General features: G+C 43.3%; 1 protein-coding gene across 1 annotated transcript; it reads right to left on the bottom strand.

The window, feature by feature from the left end:
* Positions 1–2722: 2722 nt before the first annotated feature.
* Positions 2723–23483, bottom strand: LOC112049861 (uncharacterized). The gene is made up of 10 exons (XM_052885621.1): positions 23450–23483; positions 20978–21060; positions 20566–20854; positions 9633–9812; positions 9135–9311; positions 8777–9065; positions 8613–8712; positions 5135–5255; positions 4047–5068; positions 2723–3487 (listed from the first exon to the last, which is right to left on the bottom strand). The coding sequence occupies exons 1-10, from the start codon at positions 23481–23483 to the stop codon at positions 3179–3181; spliced, it is 2604 nt and encodes an 867-aa protein (XP_052741581.1). The 3' UTR covers positions 2723–3178.
* Positions 23484–24225: the final 742 nt, after the last annotated feature.

Here is a 24225-nt window from a genome sequence, read left to right as displayed (position 1 = left end):
AAGGCAAGGTATAGAAACGGGCGGGATTGTTATCACATGCCTGTGGGTTGAAGTGTGGCGTCAGACAGGGTGGGCTGAGCTCTACGCCGCTTTTCAACCTATATATTGACGAGTTGCAGGGTGAGCTCAGCGGTACCAGAGTCTGCTGTTACATGGACGGGGTTTGTGCAAATAACATAAGCTACGCTGATGACATTGTGCTGCTGAGTGCATCACATCGTGGCCTGCGAAAGCTATTGGCAATATGTGAGGTTTATGTGGAAAGGCACGGGTTGATTTATAATGCCAAGAAAAGCGAGGTGATGGTCTTTGAGGCTGAGGGAAAGTTACCAAGTATCGTTCCGGTTTTGCTAATTGGGACAATTTTAAAACAAGTTCACCAATTTAAATATCTGAGAGTGAGACATTTTGACTCCCGACCTCATGGATAACGAGACCGGAGAGCACTGTAAACTAGAGCCAACGAGCTAGCACGCAGGGTTGCACGTTGCTCACATAAAGTTAAGCTAACATTGTCTTGTCTATTGCATTATTTTTTACACATGTAGGCAAAATACACAAAGATCTGCAATGCTTTCCGTATCCAGTACCATAATGCATTCAGGACGAAAAAGGAGTCAGTCCCCTTTTGGCGGTAAATAAACATGCCTGAGTTTTTGCCTTAATCATTGAATATTGTACTAAACTAGGAGGAGGTTCTCAATTCGATCGGTTTTTTACCCGACTGCAAGAAGGGTTATGTTTTTCGCGCGTATCTTGTATGTATGTATGTAATACTCTTTATTACCTCATATCTTCCAAACCACTGAACGGATTTACGTAATTAGGATATCGTTAGATTTGTCTCAATAACCCAAGAACTTAACAAGACGACTGTGAGACGCTATAGACTCGAGGTGAAAAAAAAAAAAAATTTTAATATTGCAATATGGGTATCAAATTCAAGAACATTTTGTGAGGATTCTAAAATGGTATATCATGACCATGTTTAAAAAAAACTACAATTAGATAAACGTTAGTAATTAGTTGTCTACAAAATACGCGAGGCGGATGACTATAGGTGCGAGCAGGTTTGTGAAGTGAAGTTATAAAATAGACTAAATTAAAAATATTGATTATAAAAATCGCCTAAGAGCGAGTCGGATTCACCCACCAAGCGTTTTGTAGATTTTTTTTAATATTTGCTTAACCTCGGTTTGGACGTATAAATTATCGTACTTTGTAATAAACGTAATAAATAATCCGAAATTCACCATTTATCGTAACTAAAGCCCGACTGCATAAAGTATAAAAAAACTGAAAAGGAAAAAAAACAAGCTCAGTCCAGAAGTATAGAAAGCAATTAGAAAACGTCGGGACCTTAGATATTGGATACAATGATTTTCTTCTACATTATTTAATAGGTCCCGACTGTTTTCTACACTGCTTGTTTTTTTTCTTTTCAGTTTTTTTATAATTTATGCAGTCGGGTTTTTTTATTTGTTTAATTAATTATTTGTTTTATGTATGTACACTGATTACTCAAAGAAGCCTGGACCGATTTCAAAAATTCTTTTTTTTGTTTGAAACGGTATGGTCCCCATTTGGTCCCATTGCCATCATGTCAAGATCTGATGATAGAATCCTGGAGAAAATGAGGGGAACTTTCGAAAATTATATGGGTGTCTAGTGTGTTCGTAAACTTTTCCATTTAGTACTTTCAAGCACTACAATTTCATGAAAGTTTAAAATCGATCTGATGATGGGGCCATAAAACAGACGAAGGAACTCCTCGGCGATTTACAGCAGTTACCTTGTGTTTGGGCTTGATTAATTTGTATTAATTAGAACTTTCCACATAGATAGGTAGTGACTGTCATTTAGGGGTTTGGTGATGAAGACCAAGGACAATTTAGGGAACTCCTTAACAGTTTACAGTAACTACCTTGTGTTTGGTCTTGATTAATTCGTATTGCAGAGAACTTTCTACCTAGATGAGTTTTGTCTGTTATTAGGGGTCTGATGATGAAGACCAAGGTCAATTAAGGGAGCAATAAACGGTTTACGGTAGCTACCTTGTGCTTGGGCTTGATTAATTTGTATTGCAGAGAATTTTGTACCAAGATGGGTTGTGACTGTCATTAGGCGGAGCTTAGCCGGTGTTGTCTTAATTTAAGCCATTTCTGACAGGACCACATGAAACAACACTGTCTGCAAAATCTAAATCTATAAGATATTCTCACATGGCTTGAATTAATACATCACCGGCTCAGCCTTCATACTGATCAGCAGGTAGTACATATTATGATGTTATTTTTCGCTTTTTAGTTTAGTGGGTACGTTTTTAGGTTTTGAAGTCGGTTGTATTTTATTTTCTCGCAATCGTAGTGAAAATCAGTGTGTAACACGTGGGGCTAAACCCATTATAAACTCTGTTTCTATTTAGCCTAAAAATACCTCGTATATACTGAATGGGTCTTTTAGCCCCTTGTATAACAATCTACTATTTCGGGATTGGCCGCTCGTCTATTGGCCCCAAATAATTTTGATACAGGGCCCCGTTCAATGCGCGCTACGTCACTGAATTTATCTTTACACTTTACCTTATTACTTTTTAATTGGTACCTACTTGTATACAAAATAAAATCAATAAAATTGAGTCCTCCGACTGCCAAGGCAAGCTTAATAAAAAGTAGGTATAATATAAAAGAACTAGGTACGTACTCGTATTAAAACAGCAAACGACATGGCAGCTAAATTCATTTTATTATTTATAACAAGTAATAGTACGATGGAGCTCCAGGCACGGATAGGACGGCGCACGTGGCCGCGCTCGCCCCGCACGTGCGTGCGAGTGTGGCTAGGTGCGCAGCACGTCGGCGCGCTCGAGGCGCGGGTAGGACGGCTTGGCCAGCACGCCGCAGGTGTTGGCGCACGTGGCCGCGCTCGCCCCGCACGTGCGTGCGAGTGTGGCTAGGTGCGCAGCACGTCGGCGCGCTCGAGGCGCGGGTAGGACGGCTTGGCCAGCACGCCGCAGGTGTTGGCGCACGTGGCCGCGCTCGCCCCGCACGTGCGTGCGAGCGTGGCTAGGTGCGCAGCACGTCGGCGCGCTCGAGGCGCGGGTAGGACGGCTTGGCCAGCACGCCGCAGGTGTTGGCGCACGTGGCCGCGCTCGCCCCGCACGTGCGTGCGAGTGTGGCTAGGTGCGCAGCACGTCGGCGCGCTCGAGGCGCGGGTAGGACGGCTTGGCCAGCACGCCGCAGGTGTTGGCGCGCGCCTGCACGCGCACGTAGCCGCGCTCGCCCCACGCGTCCGACCACGAGTTCTTGAGCACGAAGTGCGGCTCGCCGCGCCGCGCGCCCCAGCCCACGGCCAGCACGGCGTGGTTGAGGCGCGCGCCCGCCTTGCCGCAGCGGTCGTCGTACAACACGCCCTTCTTGTAGAACACGAAGCTCTTGGCCTTGGCGTCGATGATCACCACGGACGGCGCGTGCTCCTTGATCGCCACCTGCGCAGCGGACGGCGACTACAGTGGCTGCTGCGTCATGTATGTGATAGTATTTCATTAATTAAAAGGTATTAAGGTGTTTAATTTACTATCCACTACATCAGCGATGGGCGAATGAGACAAAACGTAGCGAACTTCGTCGATTTTCCCGGACGTGGCTGGCCGACTCAGGGCGACCTGGGCCGCGCCGGCCTGTGACACCACGCTGATACTGACGGGTCACGGCTGCTTCCGGCGGCGTCTGCGTGACATGTGTCAGCGAGACTGGTGACTGCGCGTGTGGGCTGGCGGAGGAAGACCTCCACCATGTCCTGTGGGAATGTGCTGAGTACGAGGACCTCCGGAGTGCAATGTTGGAAGAGATCGTGAGAGAAGAGGCGGGACCGGTGTACTACCGGATCTCGTTAGCTCGGCGGTCAACTTCCGTGCTGCAGTACCGGGCGTGGACCGCGGCGGGCAAAGAAATCTCAACGTCGTGTGTCGTCCAGCCTCGGAAGGTCCCCAGCGGTAGGGCGGGTAGTCGTCGGTGCAGAGACTGTGTGCCACGCTGTCGGCTCACCTGAAGCGCCGGCACGCTGAGCGCCGTGACGTTGACGTGCGCGCTGATGCGCGTCACGGCGCGCGCGTCCCGCTCGGCGCAGCGGCCCGCGCGCTCGTCGTAGGGCGGGTAGTCGTCGCGCGCCGGCAGCCCGCGGCTCCGCACGTAGTCGTAGGCGTGGCTGGGCCACGTGCCGCGGCAGCCGTTGCCGCCGAAGGGGCGCGCGCAGTCCACCAAGCACTTCTCGGCCAGCGGCACGAGGCGGCGCGTGCGCACGAACAGCGCGCCCTCCACCGCGCCCGCCACGGCGAAGGCCCAGCACGACGCGCACGAGCCCTGGTAGCGCACGGGCGACACGGCGCCGCGCGCCCGCCAGTCGAAGCGCTCGGGCAGCTCGCGCTCGGCGGCGCGCAGCGGCCCGCGCGCGAGCGGGAACGACTCGGCACGCTCGCGCTCGGGCTCGGCGCGCACGCCCAGCAGCTCGTCCAGCTCGGCGGCGAGTCGGTCGCCCAGGAAGTTCAGCTCCAGCCGGTGCGTGGCGCCCTGCCGGTTGCCGGCGCTCGTGAAGCGCACGTTCTGCACGAGCAGGTTGCGGCGCAGCGCCTCCTCGGCGTCGTCCGCGTAGCGCCGCCCGAACTCGGCCTTGAAGCGCTCCACGACGGCGTCGTAGCGCGGGTCGCGGTGCGGCAGCGTGAACTCGCGCAGCGGCTCCAGGCGCGCGCGGTGCTCGGCCGCCGACGCGTTGAGCCGCTCCAGCGAGTCGCACAGCGCGGCCGCGTCGGGCGCGAACAGCGCGGGGTCGGGCCGCAGCGCGCGCGCCGACTCGTACTCGTGCGCGTACCCGTCGCAGTCGGCGCCCAGCAGCGAGCTGTCCACGCGCACCGTGTAGCGCAGCGGCAGCGCCAGGTCGCCGGGCTCGCGGCGCAGCAGCAGCTCGTGGCGGAAGGTGAGCGCCTCGCCGCGCGCCGCGCCCAGCTCGCCGACGCGCCCGCTCAGCGTGTGCGTCCAGCGCTCGGCGCGCTGCCCGTCCGCGTCCGTGTAGCCTGCGACAGACAGTCGTGGTCACGGCCGCGGTCGCGACGCCGGCCCCCCGAGCGGGCGGAACTCACCGGCGAAGGCGAAGGGCTCCAGGTCGGGCAGCGCGGGCGGCGCGCGGTCGGCGGCGTCGGCGGGCCCGTCGGCGCGGCCGCAGCGCCGCACGACGCCGTCGCCCGAGCGGTCGACGCGCACCTGCGCACACACGTCGCGTCAGTCGCGTCCGTCGCGTCAGTCGCGACGCGACACGTAGCGCGGTGCGAGTGTGAAATGCGGTCCGCTACGTAACTTTAACTATTTTCTATAAACTTAATGCTGACTGCGTCTTCGATCATTTAAAACAGGTACAATAGGTGTAAATGTTGAAAAACTAGTGGACGCCCGCGAATAGGGATGATGACAGTTTTTTAAATTGTATATAAATTAAGAGAATACTAATAGTAAAGCAATTTTGTAAAAGGAACAGGGTATCTGTGATCATTACTTTCGGAGCTACAGGGATTTAAAGAGTCAGATTTGCGGCGCTGCCGCGGATCCCTGAAAAACGCCCCATACAAAATGGCTCGAAAAAATGACGTCATAGGCAATGTAATGATCGTTAGATTTGTATGCGCGTTCAAACAAAATTACTAATATCTTTGTTATTTGTGCGTTTATCTTTATAGTTCATATATTAAAAAATGTCACATTTAATGTAAGGAAGCTAAAACTGTATGAATTTTCATCTAATTACGATAAAAAAATTTTAGTAGTTTTTGAAATTTTATAATCTCATTTATTTTGCAAATATCCAGACAATCTTTGCTTTTTATGTATAAATTAGTTAACATTGACCATATTTACCCGAATGTATCATAAAAATCAATATATTCAAACCTAGTCATCATGCCCATTCGCCCGCATAAACATCGGTGTAAATTGTCTTTTCCTATTTTATTAACCCCATAATGTACTAACACACCAATTTTTATAAATGTGAATTTTTTATAAATTTACCGTATTTCACTCTCTTCTATTTTTATTTTCGCGTGTTTTACTTTAACTCAATAGATTCATTAACATGAATCGTTTGTTTAAACCCTTTAAAGGTAGAATTTTAAAAATACTTGAACCTATATACAAGATCTCCCGTAATTTTTTTTTTATAAATAATGTTGTATTTGTTTTGTACAAGAATCTTAATAATAATTCGAAAAAAAATATAAAACTTGTTCACCCCAAGGATTTTTGAAAAATTATTTAAATTAGTTTTAGGTGGTGTATCTACTATTTGAATTTATCCATTAATTGCGAGACACCCCTGTATATAGGATAACAAAAATCAGATATTTAAAATCTTAGGGTTCTGCATTAGTAAATTTAAACAAGTTAAAGGCAGATAGATACCTATACTAAAACATTTTGAAGAAAAAGTTGGAATGTGCACACTTTAAAAAGAAATCTTGTATTGAAAATTCACCACCTCCCATTTCTACCATTTTTACCAGCAACTTTATAACTGTATTATGTACTATGTTGGGCTTGTACTGTTCACAAAATGCAAGGCAGCACTGTTGAATACGCCGTCATTTAAATTGGTACTAATTTATTTTCAAATTGCGCGACAAGCTTTTATTATAATTTAAGTTGTAGGTACATAATGAGGTTATAAGTTGATAGTTAAAATGTTGAAAGAAAAAAAATATTTTCTCCTTTTTAGAGCGTTTAAATAAAAGCTTTTTTTAAAAAGTTTTTGAACGAGAGAGAGAAATCGCGCAATGTAAATATTAAAGAAATAAATTGAAAAAATTAAATTTATAATTTACATTAATTTTCAACACTTTTTATATTTTAATGACAATTAATTTTTTAACCTATCTTCCTTTTTCCAGTTCGCCAAAGAAGTTTCACTTCTGACATGTGTACTTTGCACGCACGAATTTTTTTTTTACTTATAATCTATACTTATAATAAATCTGTAGAGAGGTCAATTCTGTACATGAAATATATTTCCAAAATAACTATCAGGGGGTAATTAGTGATCGATACTGATGCCAAAAATGCAATTAGTAAAATTTTTGTCTGTCTGTCTGTCTGTCTGTCTGTCTGTCTGTCTGTCTGTCTGTCTGTCTGTCTGTCTGTATGTTCTTTATAGAAACAAAAACTACTGGACGGATTTTAACGAAACTTGGTACAATTATTCTACATACTCCTGGGCAGGTTATAGTATACTTTTCATTACGCTACGATCAATAGGAGCAGAGCAGTGAAGAGAAATATTGAGAAAACGGGAGAAGTTACTCAATTTTTTAAGCTTCCGTCGCGTGTACAGCCTTAATGGTTAAAGCTACATAGAAATCATGTATGACGGAAATGTTCTCCTTAAAATTATCTATAAAAACACAACAACATATATATGTGTATCTTTTATGGTTGACTCACAATAACACGTGTAACTTCCGATAGCTTAGCAGTTTGGAGCTTTCTAATTATATTTGTCAACTCTTATGTTTATAACACTCATCACTCATCCCTAACTAAAAAAGTTAACATTATTACCTATTCAATAAAAAAAGAATCATAAAAATCGGTAAAGAAACACCAAAGTTATACAAGAAATACGCTAAGCCATCGCGCGTGAATACTAATTCATGCTCGACGCGACTCGCGGGGGGGGGGGGGGGGATAAATAAAGAAGTGCAGCCTTAATGAGTAGGGTAGGGTAGGGTAGGGTAGGGGTAGTGTAGGGCAGGGGTAGGGTGGTAGGGGTAGGGTAGTGGTAGGGTAGGGGTAGGGTTGGTATAGGGTAGGGTAGAGGTAGGGTAGGGTAGGATAGGGGTAGTTGAAAGTTTACAAAGACTTTCACGCGGACGAAGTCGCGGGCGTCCGCTAGTTTATTATATTTTAATATGTAAATTATGCAAAAGTTTCCATCGATTTTCACACGGACGAAGTCGCGGACGTCCGCTAGTATAAGGATACTTGTGTCGCAGAAATAAAATCGGAAGGAGGCGAACTAGGGGTTGAAAATTTGTATGGAAAATCCTTCATTTTTCAAGTTACATATTTTGTTAAAATTGGTATGTGTATTACTAGAAAAATACTAAAAATAATGTAATTCAAGATGTTTCAATTTCTATAGTATAAACAAAAACTTTTCAGTGTAGCATGTTTGTGTTATTTTTTCAGTTTTTATTTATGATACACCCGGTGACTCGTGTCAGACTTTATTCCACTCCGTAACCCGACTATCAATACACACTTCAAACGTATTCTATTCGTTGGCCAAAATCGCAGCAGATTTTACTATTGTCCACTTGTATTGAGTCGCTGGTATCACTTCTTGGTACGCTTCACTTCGTTCCGAAGCGACACTGCCACGATCGTCCGTCCGGCGCGTGTTCAGACCGGTGACAATGATTGCAGATCATTCTGGGAATGTCCTCCGTAACGGTATCAATGGTCTACTATAATGTAATATGCAATTTATCTCAATTTCTTTCTTTATGTTAACAAACGTGCTATTTTCTGTCGCTTTTACGTCATGCCTACAGAACAGTCGGTATACGTCACCTCGAGGCGCTGCACGCTGCCGTCGGGCTGCGGCGCGCGCACCGTGGACGTCGCGCCGCCGTGGAAGTCCACCCGCGCCGCGCCGCTCTCCGCGTCCCACCTGCACACACAGCACGTGAGCCACGGCGCCCGCAGCGCAGCGCCGGCCCGCGGGCGGCACTCACCACGCCGTGTACGGCTCCGTGTAGTCGGCGTGCGGCACCGTCAGCGCGCCGCGCAGCTCCAGCGAGCGCAGGCGCGGCCGCGGCGGCGCCGGCGCGCGCGCGCTCGCGCCCAGCGCGGGCAGGTAGCCCTGCGCGGGCCCGGCGGCCGCGGGCGCCGGCTCGGGCTCGTCGGGCGCGTCGGCCGGCGCCGCGCGCTCGCTGGCGTCGTGCGCCGACAGCAGCGCGGGCGGCAGGTGCGGCGCGGCGGGCGCCTGCGCGCGGAACTGCTCCAGCAGCTCCTTCGACGACGCTGGGGGAACACGAACGGGTCGTCAGCCGGCCGCCAGCGCGCCGGGCGAGCGAGCGGCCCGCGACGCACCTGAGGGGGCGACGGGCGGGCCGGTGGCCGTCTCGTCGAGCCGGTCGGCGTCCACGTACGCCGGGTAGGCGGGCGGGTCGGCGGCGGCGGCCGGCGGGCGGCGGGGCTTCTGCCGGGGGACGTCGTCCACGTCCTCGTAGTCGTCCTCGTCGCGCTGCGGGGCGCGCGCGTCGCACTCTGTGGACAGCGACGTCAAGTACTGTAATGTGTCGTCGCCAGTAGTTGTATGCATCCAGTCGTCGGTCGCTAGCTGTGGGCCGCACGAGAAGGCTCAGAGTCGACAGAACGAGCTATGCTTGGACTATCTCTGCGTGATCGAATCAGAAATGAGGAAATCCGCAGAAGAACCAAAGTGACCGGCATAGCTCGACGAGTCGCGAAGCTGAAGTTGCAATGGGCGTTGCACATAGTTTGAAGAGCCGATGGACGTTGGTGTCCCAAAGTGCCGGTCGACGTCCATCGGCCGACACGAAGGTGACGATGGGAGCACAGTGTCACCTGTGCCGGTCGGCGGCGCGGCGGGCGCGGCCACCTGCAGCGGCAGCAGCAGCACGGGCAGCACGGGCAGCGCCAGCGACGCGAAGGGGTGCGGCGCGACGCTGCTGCCGGCGGCGCGGCGGGCGGCGGGGCGGGCGGCGGGGCGCGCGCGCGGGCGGGCGGCGCTGCCCAGCGCGACTGCTGCGGACAGACGACGCGTCAGTGAACGGTGACAACACGCTCGACTTAAATACTTATATACTTCTAAGAACTTCTTTAGGAGTATTGTTTAGATGAGTACAGCTGTATTTATTTCGTTACTGGATTATTCTTGTGGAATAAACGATTTGTTTGTTGTTATGTTTTTAAATATTTTAAAAACTGTTCACAAAAACTAAAGAAATAAGATGGAGTATTTTTATAGGTAACTATTGATTATTATATTAAATTGCGCAATTGTTGTTAGTGTTAAATTTTGGAATACAAATTATGAAAAAAGTTTTTTATATGTCGGATGTCAAGAAGACGAGTAACGTTTTTATTCTGACGCGTTTATTCTGTGTTTTACTATAAAAATTACTGTTACTAGCGGACCCGGTCAAGCTTCGCTTTGACTCATTACCTACGCCTAACCTATTCTACTCCCACCCTACACCTATCCTACCCTACTTCCACCCGACACCTACCTTACCCTACCCTACACCTACCCAAACCCTACCCTATGCCTACTCTGCTACTACCCTACCTCCCTTCCTACCCTTCCCCTACACTAACGTCAATCAATTGACTCACTAACACTTGAACTTTATGGTATGGTATTAAAGTTCAAATTACCTTTTTTTAGCATTGTTACGAATTGTTTGTATGGGAGTATACAAAAATACGTTAGAACTCTTATCAGTTAGGGTTTGAAAAATAGATAGTAGCCGATTCTCAGACGACAAAATTAATAAAATTGGATCTAAAATAGAACCTTGTAGATGACCCCTACAAACATTTTTAACGGAAGGACACAATTTCTGCATTACTTGTTTTACTGCGTTCTATTTATCAAATAACTGTCAAAGCAATTCACTGCCAAATCAAAACCAAAGCTTAGAAAATAACAGCGGAATATTTATACTATACAATATGCGTGAAAAATCTAATAACACCCATAATGTGTACATCCTTTATCCTGGGCCGGCACTATATTGTCCGGTACATTATGAAGTGCAGATACCGAGCTTCTCCCGGCTCTGAAACCTGATTGCATTTCTGATCATAAGTTGCAACTTTCAAGACATTCAGAAACTTGCAAATATACAACCTTTTTTGGAAGCACAGACTATATTCTACCCCTGTACCTACTGTATTCCCACGGGAACGGGAACTACACGACTGAAACCGCCGGGCGTCGGCTAGTAGATAATCACGAAATACATTAAAAATAAAAGATCCTCGGAGCCCAGATTATTTTAGCATCCGGTTTGGTTCGCTCACCGAATTATTAGACAAGTTCGCTCGAACAATAAAATTATTAATAATTCAATGACCAATGATAGCGTGTGCCTTGTTGCCGAACACGTCTCGAGTACGTCACTGACCGTACCTCTACGAGCGTATGCCACGTATCGTTACGCTAACTTCTCATAACCCCGGCGCCGGCGTCGGCCCGGCCCCAGGCGTCTGACAATCAGGTAAATGAAATGTTAAGAAGAGACATCATATTTTCACACCAAGTGAAAGGGCAAGCACTTCACCATGTTTGTGTCGTCTTGCCTGCAATAGCTTCACACCAGACGCGAGTGGCGTACACTATAAGATCTTAGAGTAGGTATATTTTTTGTTGGAGAGTCAAGTGTCCTCACCCTCTACCGGCTAAACGGTTATTTATAGATACGTAAAAAAATTACAAAAGTAGGATATATAATGAAATTACAAGGAAAATTATAACGGCTAATACAATTTGACTATATCAACAAAAGATACTTAAATGAAATAAATGAAAAGGCCTTCTATAATGATCTTCATACTATAAAGTGGGAAGATATTATGCAGGTAGAGAACCTAGATGCTATGGTAGAGCGGTTTAATTATGAAATAATAACGTTGTTCGACAAACATGCTCCAACAAAATGCGTCAAAGTTAGTGAAAAACCTCACCCATGGATAACGGATAACATCAGACTTATGATGGGCTTAAGAGACGAAGCTTTAAAGAAGGCGCACAAAAATAAAGCAAGTTCATACTGGGATTATTACAAAGATATCAAAAACTACACAAATTCTAGCATCAAAAGGGAACAAACTGCCTACTTTACATATTATGTTAACGACAACGTAAAAAACCCAACTAAAATGTGGTATCACTTTAAGAAAATTTCACCATTTGGGAAATGTAATCAGGCGTTCATTCCTGAGCATTTAAAGAATCCCGACAGTATAAATGACCACTTCCTAAAATTACCTGGGAATTCCACAGTTCCGCTAGAGACCTTACATAGATTTAAACTAGAAAGTAGTTCAGATAAAGTTTTTTCCTTGGAACCGTTTTCGGAAGAAGAGGTTCTGAAGGCGGTAAAGAGTATCACAACAAATTCAGCTGGACATGACAACATCTCGATAGCTATGATTAAACTTACTTTGCCACGAACTCTACCATTGATCACTTATATTATTAATACATCTGTCATAAAAGCGGTTTTTCCTGACTCTTGGAAACTAGCCAAAGTTATTCCGCTTCCGAAAACCAATAGTGTAGAAGACTATACCGACCTAAGACCTATTAGCTTGCTTCCAGCTATGGCTAAGACAATCGAAAAGTTGGTCTGCTCACAATTTTCCTTATTTTTGGAGAGAAACAATTTACTTCCGGTAGATCAATCGGGATTTAGGAAGGGTCATGGGACGACCACCGCGCTAACAGCAGTCACGGACGATATTCTATCAGCCTCAAATAAAGGAGAAGGTACCGCTCTAGTACTGCTGGACTTCTCTAGGGCCTTTGACTGTATAGATATCGAACTCATGTTAGCTAAATTGCAGTACTACGGGGTCAACTCAAATACTTGTAATTGGTTTGGATCTTTCTTGAAAAATAGGAAACAATTTGTGACCATTGACAGCAACAGCAAAAGTCCTCAAGTGTCCCAGGTGAACAATGTTCCGCGGGGTACACCGCAAGGCTCGAGCCTAAGCCCGTTGCTCTTTATAATTTACACCGCGGATATATTGCTAAGCATAAAATCTTGCAAAGCACATCTTTATGCCGACGATACCCAGATATACTATCACTTCGATCCCAAAACAACCAAAGAAGCGATAGAGGTAGTTAAACGCGATTTGAGTTCCATAGCGATATGGGCCGAAAACAACTGTCTGGTCCTTAATGCCAAAAAAACTAAGTACATGATACTGGGCAGCAAGCACCAAAGGGCAAGTATAATTGGAAGACATCCGGACATGTCGCTGAATGGGGAAGTGATTGAGCGTGTAACCGTAGCAAAAAACCTAGGGCTATATATAGACGAGGAGCTAAGATTCATAGAACATATTCAAACCAAGATAAGATTTGCTTTTTATAAGTTAAAGGTGCTGTACGGATTGCGACGTTTTTTAACGGAAAGAGTCCGACACACTCTTGTAGAGTCACTTATTCTGTCACCATTTAATTACTGTGACACTATTTACGGACCTCGTCTTCTGAAAAAGACTGAACATGCTGTACAGCGCCTTCAAAATGCATGCATTAGGTTCTGTTATAATACTCCAAAAAGAAGCCATATCACACCGGTGCTAAATAAACATAAAATCATGAAGATGAAGTCACGTAGAAGTTTGCACTTGATAATGTTAATACGGAGAATATTGCAAGGTAACCGACCCACCTACCTGTGTGAGCGACTGCTTTGGCGGAAGGATCGAGGAGTGACGCGGGTTATCAACCAATGCAAACTGGTGATTCCTAGTTATAGAAATGCAGCGTTTAGGGGATGCTTTCGTTTCGCTGCGGCTAAGATTTGGAATGACCTCCCACCTCCAATTCGTATTCAGGGTAAGATTGTTAGCGAAGCTACTTTTAAATACAAAGTGAGAAATTTTTACATTAATTCTCAAATAGAGGCAGCACGATTTATTTATAATAAATTATGAGATAATTATTCCACAATTCTACTTCTCCTTTTTTCCATATATTTATATATTTTCTTTGTTAAAATAATAAATTCATGGATATTTAACTCGTATTTTTTTTTGGATGTATTTAATATGTGTGTAGATGAAATGGCTTGAATTAATACATCACCGGCTTAGCACCGACTTCATACTGATCAGCAGGTAGAACATATTATGATGTTATTTTTCGCTTTTTAGTTTAGTGGGTACGTTTTTAGGTTTTGAAGTCGGTTGTATTTTTTTTATTAAAATTTTTATTATTTCTTTAAAATGATATACTAGTAAGCACGGTGCACGTTAGACCGTTGTAACGGAGCAAACTGAAAATCAGCGCTGTGCACTATGCACAGCATAAGGCTGAGTTTGCGACCAGTTGCCATGTTACTAGGTAGGCGAGTAATAATAATTAGTTTCTTTTTTCGTTTCATTTTTGTATTATAGCTTAAGCACAATAATTAAAATTAAATTGATTTTATGTATGCCTAGTAATAAGTATGGTAATAAAGATTATTTTATTATTATTATTATTATTAATTAGCAATCGCTATTTAAAGAATAATAGTCGACCAACTTAAAAAACGTAGTTGGTAGTCAATCTATTTTATAAAAAAAATAAAGATTCTTAACATTGATATGGTCTCTATAAGATGTTGTCACTCGTAGGTTAGCAAATTACGTAATATCTTAAGACAGAAGATTATTTATGTAGGGATTGAACAAAATAACCGACTTGGTATTACATAGATCTCACAACTTTTTACGGTAGAAGAACTGAATTGCGAGAATTGGGTTTTTTACAAGTATTGTTTTTGATGGCATCTCATTTCTTTTTGTAGATAGTCCCACTTGTTTTCCTTTCCGGTACTTCTTGAATACCAACAACGAATTTTCTTAAGGCTTTATATACTTGGATGGCTTAGAGTCTGCATCCTATAAAATATACGTGTATCTTCCATAGCCACCACACTCATAGTATAAACTGACATAATAACACTTACAACCTTCTTATCTTATAATGAGGTATGTTTGGCTATGGCTGACTCTCGTTCTTTTATAATTTAGAAAAGTCCTGTGTAAATAGAATGATAACAATAATAAACAATGACACATTAAAGTTTCTTTAGATAAAATATGAAACCTCATAAAAGATTTGTTATTTCAAAAAAATTAAACGGGTCGTTGTCATGACGTTGTCTATAAATGTTCTAGATGTCAGCGTGATACAAATCTATATCTTAGAAATACCAGGAGTACCAAGATATTATAATATATTCATATTAGGCGGGATACACAAAATATTCATATTATAATAGCCTGGTACTCCTGGCTCACCATGTTGATACTGCAGCACTGTAAAGTTTATTTGTAAACTACATTACTTATTTTTCTATAGATTTTTTATTATAAGCGGCAAAAGACAATAAACACCACCATCGAGCCCATATATAAATGTACAGTCATGGGTACTAAGATAGCTTAGATTTATCAAATAATACATTTGTATCACCTTCATCATATCAGTTGATGGACGTCCACTGCAGGACATAGGCCTTTTTAGGGACTACTTCCAAACATTACGATCCTGAGCTGCCTATATACTACACTAGCGGACGCCCGCGACTTCGTCCGCGTGGATTTCAGATTTTCACAAATCCCGCGGGAACTGATGCGGACTTTTTTTTAGAACTTTTAAAGGGGAACAATTCTGTCATACATGATAATATATAGCCTATAGCCTTCTTCGATAAATGGGCTATCTAACATTGAAAAAAATTTCAAATCAGATCTGTAGTTGCTGATATTAGCGCGTTCAAGCAAACAAACAAACTCTTCGGCTTTATAATATTAGTAAGTATAGATTTATATACCTACTTATACTCGTATCTGTAAACACACCCTCATTTTATTAGGCACTTACATACAACTTCATAAAACATACCCCATTCTTGCTTTTTCATTCCCTTGACCATTTTAGATACTTAATACCTTAGAACATAATATTTGTTAAGATCTTGAGAACGGCTGAACCGATTATTTTGTACATAATTCATTTTTTAGAATATTCCTTGGAGTAAGTTATTTATGCAGTTAGCGTATCTAGAAAACTGGACCGAAATTGCAACTTTTTTTAATTTTTCCTTGATTTATACACTAAATACTAATTGTATTCTAAATTTGAAGCTTCTATGTCTGCTGGGAGTGCCTTAGAGTTTTGATGATCGGTCAGTCAGTGAGTGACAAAATTAGCAGAATTAGAAAACTTTGACGAGCTATAATTCGTAAACTACTTGATCAAATTCAATAAAATTTGAAATATATCGTATCTATGCAATGCCTGTTTGGGTACTAAAAATTCAGGCTTCTGGTTTCAGCCACAAGGAAGATATAGGGGATTGAAAATGGCTTGAATTTCTTCGAGAAAAGTATAGTACAGCCGTGCCGCTTTTTTTTTGCTCGACTTGGCGGGGGCACTGCCGTGCCCCCAGAAAAACAAATTCGGCAGGAAGGTAGTTTATAGTTGGTAGACGTCCTTTGCATACCAAGTTTGCGACAGGGCCGGATTAAAGAGATCTAAAGGCTCTCGCAAGTTTGAGAACAAGTCCTTCATCTTTAATGCTACAAACTTGAAATTTGGCAGGAAAGTAGTTTATAATAGGTAGATGACTCCCGGCTTTTGCTCGGGGATTAGTGATAGCAATAACGCGCGCGCGGTTTGAGATAGTGCCTCTGCCGTAGCTTCGGCTGGTAATTTTATCCCAGTAAATATAATACGCGAATGACTTAACTACCTAGGTTCATAAGCGTCGCCTCCTGCCTCGCGTGTTACTGGCCGTGGCTGTGATTTAGCGTACCACGGCCCTTGGCAGTGGCTTCGGCTGGGAATATTACCTGAGTACATAATAAGCGCATTACTGTACAGTAATTCTATTTTGTGATAGGGCCTCCGGCCGTGAATTCGGCTGGGAGTTTCACTGATGTAAAGATATTGTACTAAGTACGTATACACGTACAACAATTCGGCCTGACATTCCATGACACAGCCACAACCCATTTTTTGTTATTTTAATCGTTCATGGTTTGAGTTATATTTTTGTAAAATGATATATAATATATATAAAACATACGAAGATATACATAGAAGTGGCGAAAGGGTTGAAAGTGTATTTCGACTTTCACGCGGACAAAGTCGCGGGCGTCCGCTAGTTAAAAACATAAAGTAGTCAGTAAGATAACTCATAGTCTATTATGAACATTATTTAAACGGGTACATACCACGATAAAACGTGATAGATTTTTAATGTCGATATTTCGACCCAGTTGCATGGATCGTGGTCGCGACGGGACTGAAGTTGCGAGATGAGAAGTGAAGTTAGGGGCAGAATCGATCTACCCTCTTTCTTGATCTTTTTCTTTTTTCAACAACCTTGCGTTTTTGGCTGTTTAGGCAAACCACACTCACGACATCGCTTTTTATCGATGACTCCCCAAACTGCCCGGTTTGCGGAGTCATCGATGACATAGTGCATGTTTTGATGGAGTGTGAGCGGAACGCAGCTGAGCGTGAAGACCTACCTATAATCTATAAATCTGTAGAGAGGTAAATTCTGTACATGAAATATATTTCCAAAATAACTATCAGGGGGTGATTAGTGATCGATACTGATGCCAAAAATGCAATCAGTAAAATTTTTGACTGTCTGTCTGTCTGTCTGTCTGTCTGTATGTTCTTTATAGAAACAAAAACTACTGGACGGATTTTAACGAAACTTGGTACAATTATTCAACATACTCCTGGGCAGGTTATAGTATACTTTTCATTACGCTACGATCAGTAGGAGCAGAGCAGTGAAGAGAAATGTTGAGAAAACGGGAGAAGTTACTCAATTTTTTAAGCTTCCGTCGCGTGTACAGCCTTAATGGTTAAAGCTACATAGAAACCATGTATTACGGAAATGTTTTCCTTAAAATTATCTATAAAAACATAACAGCATATATATGTCTATCTTTTATGGTTGACTCACAATAACACGTGTAACTCCCGATAGCTTAGCAGTTCGGAGCTTTCTAATTATATTTGTCTACTCTTATGTTTATAACACTCATCAGTCATCCCTAATAAGAAAGTTAACATTATTACCTATTCAATAAAAAAAGAATCATAAAAATCGGTAAAGAAACACCAAAGTTATACATGAAATACGCTAAGCTATCGCGCGTGAATACTAATTCATGGTTTTTTAAGGATTATTTTTGTGTAACGGTTGCCGCGCTCGACGCGACTCGCGGTAGGCGAAATAAATAAAGAAGTGCAGCCTTAATGAGTAGGGTAGGGGTAGGGTAGGGTAGGGGTAGGGTTGGGATAGGGTAGGATTGGGGTAGTTGAAAGTTTACAACGACTTTCACGCGGACGAAGTCGTGGGCGTCCGCTAGTTCATAGATAATAGTGTGGGATTGTGCAACAGCATCTTGGATTTTCCCCTGTCGGTGCAGGCGAAGGTGCTGTGCACTTTGTTATTTAACATAGAGTAATTAGATTAATTTTGGATTTAAATTGTGTATTGTAGAAATAGTGTATTTAGTTAGTTATAGCCTAAAATTGTTAGCAGAATTACGGAGCGACATTATCACTCTGTGATAAAGCTTCTAAATAAAGATTAAAAAAAAGACATCGCTTTTGTTATTAGGCGTTTCTCGTCGTTTTATCGTGGTATATACCCGTTTAAATAATATTCATAACTAGCGGACGCCCGCGACTTCGTCCGCGTAAAAATTGATGTAAACTTCTCTACCTCTACCTTACCCGTAAACCTACTTAACCTTACCCTACCCTACCCCTACCTTACTCCTACCCTACCGCTAACGCTAACCCTACCATCCCCCCACCTTACCCCTACCCTAACCCTACCCGTAACCTATCCATACCCTACCCTACCCTGACCCTAATCTACCCCTACCCTACCCCTACCCTACCCCTACCCTAACCCTACCCTACCCGTACTCTACCCCTACCCTACCCCTATCCTACTCCTCCCCTACCCTATACGTTCCATAGCCTTCCCCTACCTCTACCTTGCCCCTACCCTACACTACCCCTTCCTTATTCGTACCCTACCCTACCCTACCCTACCCTACCCTACACTTTCCCTAAATTACCCCTACCCTACCTCTATCCTACCCCTTCCCTACCCCTATCCTATCCCTACCCTCAGCAAAATTGGTCCAGCCTTTTGTGCGTGGTACAATGACCAAAAGACTATAATTTCCCAAGCGACTTCTATGCTAATACTATAAAGAGGTAAAGTTTGTGTGGTTGTCGGGGGTAATCTCTGGATCTACTGGACCGATTTGGAAAATTCTTTTACCAATAGAAAGCTACATTATTTGCGAGTGTCATAGGCTATGTTTGGTTCTCATATTCACACGGGAACGGGAACCACGTAATTGAAACCGCGGGGCGTCATATAGCGGCATTTCTGCGACTTTCAGAAATTTTGTATTATCTCCGAAACTATATAACTAATTAACATACTGTAAAGTTGTGATTATTAAATAATTTATTTGGATAAGGATTTAAGTTTAGTTGTGTAAATAATGACGTAAACCTTAATTCAAAATTTTAATAATTTATTAAAGTACTAAAGGTACTATATCTGCTAAAATATAAAAGATAGATATATGGTGTCGCGGACTTTATTGTAGAACTTTTAAAGGTTCAAAAAGCCTCCATACATTTATTTCAGTTATACGCAATGGTTGAGGCAGCGCATGCGAATAAGTAAGTTTTTCGGTCCGCCCTGTAAGAGAAAACCCGCGATAACTCAGTAGTTATATATGATAGAAATATAAAATATAGCCTATAGCACTCCCCGATAACGGAGCATTCTACTGGTGAAAGAATTTTTAAAATCGGACCAGTAGTTCCGAAGATTACCCCATTTCAAAAAATTGTTACAAACTTACAAACTTTACCTCTTTATAATATTAGTATAGATGAACAACCACGAAATATGTTTAAAATCATTATCTCATAGTCTGTTATAACTTGAAAGCTCAAAGGTATGGATGTGTATATCATTACGTCTATAATGTGGTAAAAAGAAAATTAAAAAATAATTTCAGTCAGATTTGCGGGGCAGCTGCGGATCCCTGGAAAACGCCCCATACAAAATGGCACGGTTTAATGACGTCGTAGGTCATAATGATCGTTACATTTGTATTGGCGTTCAAACACAATTATATAAATCTTTGTTATTTGTATAATTTTGTTTGCGTTTACGTTTATAGTTAATTTTTTTTTAAATGTCACATTTAATGTAAGGAAGCTGTATGAATTTTCATCTAACTACGATAAAAGATTTTCAATAGATTTTGAAATTTTACAATCTTATTTATTTTGCAAATATCCAGACAATCTTTGCTTTTTATGTATAAATTAGTGTATCTTAAAAATCAAATTATTCAAACATAATCATCATCCCTATTAGCGTCTATCCCGTGGTGTAGGGTATCGTTTTTGATATTTGTGTACATCACATAGTATTTGAATAAAGTGCTAACTTGATGTACGGAACCGTACACTGCCCCACACGCACTTGACCGGTTTTTAACCGACTTCAAAAAGGATGTTCTCAATTTGTTCTTTAATATTAGTTTCTTGGTATAGAATATGTATAACTTGTCAATAATTTCATTAAACAACAACAATTTGAATTCACACAAAAATACGATCATACTGAACTGAACACAGTTTCGGTTTGCTGCGTTTTTGTGTGCACATGTGACAGTGGCGGGCACTCACCGAGACACAGCACGAGCGCGGCGGCGGGGCGCATGGCGGCGAGTGGCGGCGAGCGGCGGCGGCGGCAGAACCTCTCCGCCACCTTGACCTTTTCGAATGTCCAGTGTCGAGCTTCATTTGCATACTTTGATACATAATAGGCGAAGATTTCGGCGAAAGGGCGACGGGCGAGATACTCGGCTTTCGCGCCAAACGAGGGGTCGTCCCGCCCGCGCCCCGCCCGCGCCCGCCGGCCCGGCGATGTCGACGCTTGGCCCTCGCGCTTCGTCGTTGCCACATCCGCGACGAGCTATGGGAAAACTTTCCTATGCACATCAATGTCCGTACGGCGGCTGGCGATTACGTCAACGAACAGAAAAAAGTAGGTCGAACCACTCGACATTCTAACTTTTATATTATTTCATCTAAATACCTGCCGCCGTAGGTACCACGGCAGGTCGGCGGCAACCGGCGGCGGAGCGGCGGCGGGCCGGCGGGCCGGCGGCGGGCGGCAGCCTGTTCATATACACATCTACACGGCACACGTTGAATGCGTCGTGACAAGTACGGATTAGGCTCGACTTTTTTATTGAATATATTAAAAGTATGCTATTAGAGAAATTTTGTAGAACTTTCGGAGATACAGGGACGTACGTTGTGGATCATCGCTCAAAGACGCCGCATACGATACGATGCGTCCGATACCTACGATGTGGATCGGTGGACGCCTGTCAATACACGCTCCATACTAAATGACGTCACACCCATGAAAATCGATCGAATGATCGTTAACTTTTAAGGGCGTACCAACAAAATTATAAATATCTTTGTAATTTGTGCGTTTAAGTTCACATGAAAACTTATCATGTGAACATAAACGCACATTAAATGTGAGGAATTATTGGTAAGATTTTTCATATATTTATTTTATTTATTATTATTTTAAAATTTAAGCTCTTTTTCAAATTTTCGAAAAACATGATAGTGTCCCACGTGTGAAGCCAAGGTACCTCCAATATATCTGAATATCTCCATCCCAAAGTGGTGAATATAAATATAATCTATATACAAGTTTACTCGTTACTTCCGGCGTGAAGTGTGACGTGTAACAAGCGTGTACATTTACACACACACAAACTTTTGCTTTCATAACAATTTTAATTTTCGTTTAATTACAAATATGTGATGGTGTTGTATATTATTATTGTAATAATACTCGAATAGTGTAGTATAGCGGGAGTCACATCAAACTGTATTGGAGTTCAATGTGTGTTTGTGTGTTTGTATGGAAGTACGTAACGTGTGTACGCTTGTAGTTAGTATAAATTATTATATATTGGTATTGGAAAAAACTTCCGTCCGCACTTCTGTACTCGCCCTATCTTGCAATAAAGCAATGTCGGTGATTTATTTATGGCGGTTTCGTTGCTGAACGATTATTTCTCAATTAGTATAAAGTGGAAGCTTTCATTTCGTAACGCGCGCCGCCGCCGCCGCCGCCCCCCTGTGCGCTGCTCGCGCGGAGACACCTGCCGGCCGCGTGGCGCAGGGCGGGTAGTGAGCCTGGTTTCTGCATCCACGGCCGTGGGTTCGACTTCCATGACTGGTTTGTGTTCAGATGACCATGGATTTTTTCAAGTGTCTGGTAGTTTTTAACCGACTTCAAAAAGGAGGAGGTTCTCAATTCGGTCGGTATTTTTTTTTTTTTTTTTTTTATGTATGTACACCGATTACTCAAAGACGCCTGGACCGATTTCAAAAATTCTTTTTTTGTTTGAAACGGTATAGCCCCCATTTGGTCCCATTGCCATCATGTCAAGATCTGATGATGGAATCCTGGAGAAATTGAGGGGAACTTTCGAAAATTATATGGGTGTCTAGTGTGTTCGTATACTTTTCCATTTAGTACTTTTAAGCACTATAATTTCATGAAGGTTTAAAGTCGATCTGATGATGGAGCCATAAAACAGACGAGGGAACTCCTCGGCGATTCACAGCAGTTACCTTGTGTTTGGGCTTGATTAATTTGTATTAATGAGAACTTTCCACATAGATAGGTTGTGACTGTCATTTAGGGGTTTGGTGATGAAGACCAAGGACAATTAAGGGAACTCCTTAACAGTTTACAGTAACTACCTTGTGTTTGGCCTTGATTAATTCGTATTGCTGAGAACTTTCTACCTATATGAGTTGTGTCTGTTATTAGGGTCTGATGATGAAGACCAAGGTCAATTAAGGGAACTCCTTAACGGTTTACGGTAGCTACCTTGTGCTTGGGCTTGATTAATTTGTATTGCTGAGAATTTTGTACCAAGATGGGTTGTGACTGTCATTAGGGGTCTGATGTATTCGTTTGAGATGAAATTTTACACTAAAAATGGAAAAATAATAAAAATTTTAATAAAAAAAATACAACCGACTTCAAAACCTAAAAACGTACCCGCTAAACTAAAAAGCGAAAAATAACATCATAATATGTTCTACCTGCTGATCAGTATGAAGGCGGTGCTTAGCCGGTGTTGTCTTAATTAAAGCCATTTCTGACAGGACCACATGAAACAACACTGTCTGCAAAATCTAAATCTATAAGATATTCTCACATGGCTTGAATTAATACATCACCGGCTTAGCACCGCCTTCATACTGATCAGCAGGTAGAACATATTATGATGTTATTTTTCGCTTTTTAGTTTAGCGGGTACGTTTTTAGGTTTTGAAGTCGGTTGTATTTTTTTTATTAAAATTTTTATTATTATACAAATATTTATACGTAGTATATGAACGTATATGATAACATCCGCTATCTTTAGTACCCATAACACAGGCTATAAACCTATACGCCTACTTTGGGGGTAAGTTATTTTGCACAGCGCACAGGTAGAGTGGAGCGAGTCGTCCGACTCACCTCTCTTCTCTTCGCTGTCATTATCAAATTGCATTTAGAAGTCTTAAAGCTAATTGTTAATTAACCTACTTACTATACTTACATCTCTAAGTAACTGGACCAATGGCCATGACCACGCGACGTCATGCGTCGCCATGCGACGCCGTGCGATGCCATGCGACGCCAGGCGTATGAGCCATGGTATCTATCTAGTACCTACTACACCCGATATCTTACATTTATTTGAAATAATGAAAAATGGTTTCTATCCGGATTCTGAGAACCAATATTCGGTAGTTTTATGCCTCTAGTCGTAAGTCATGTTAACGAAAATTTCTAGACTTCAAAATAGGGTTTTAAATTTTACGTCATTTAAGATCAATAGGCTTGTAATAAATTGTACTACCGACAGCCAGCGACGCATGACGTCGCGCGGGAACGCGTTGGCGGAGGCGTCCGCGGTGACCTTCGCTACAAAAATATCAAATGTCAACAATAATGTTTTTATTATTGTAGCGCGACCCCGCGACCCGCGGCCGGCCCAAGGTGAAGGAGCCGCCTCCGGCAGCGCCTCCAGCGCGTCCAGTGCTAGTGCTAGTGCTAGTGGTGAGTGACTGACTGGTGTGCGCACTGCACTTCGCGCCGGCTCTAGTGCTGTTAGCGGTGACCAGAGAATACTTTGACTACAGGGTGGGAACAGTCGGCACAAGCGGCCGCAACGCCCGCGCCCGCCACACCGAGGCACAGTCTACAAATATCTCAACATTTATATCAACAGCTCTTTGATAATATCTGAT

Source organism: Bicyclus anynana, chromosome 2 (genome assembly GCF_947172395.1).
Source record: "Bicyclus anynana chromosome 2, ilBicAnyn1.1, whole genome shotgun sequence".
Taxonomy (NCBI): domain Eukaryota; kingdom Metazoa; phylum Arthropoda; class Insecta; order Lepidoptera; family Nymphalidae; genus Bicyclus; species Bicyclus anynana.
The sequence above is the reverse complement of the archived record's forward strand: the minus strand, read 5'-3'. Positions and strand labels throughout refer to the sequence as shown.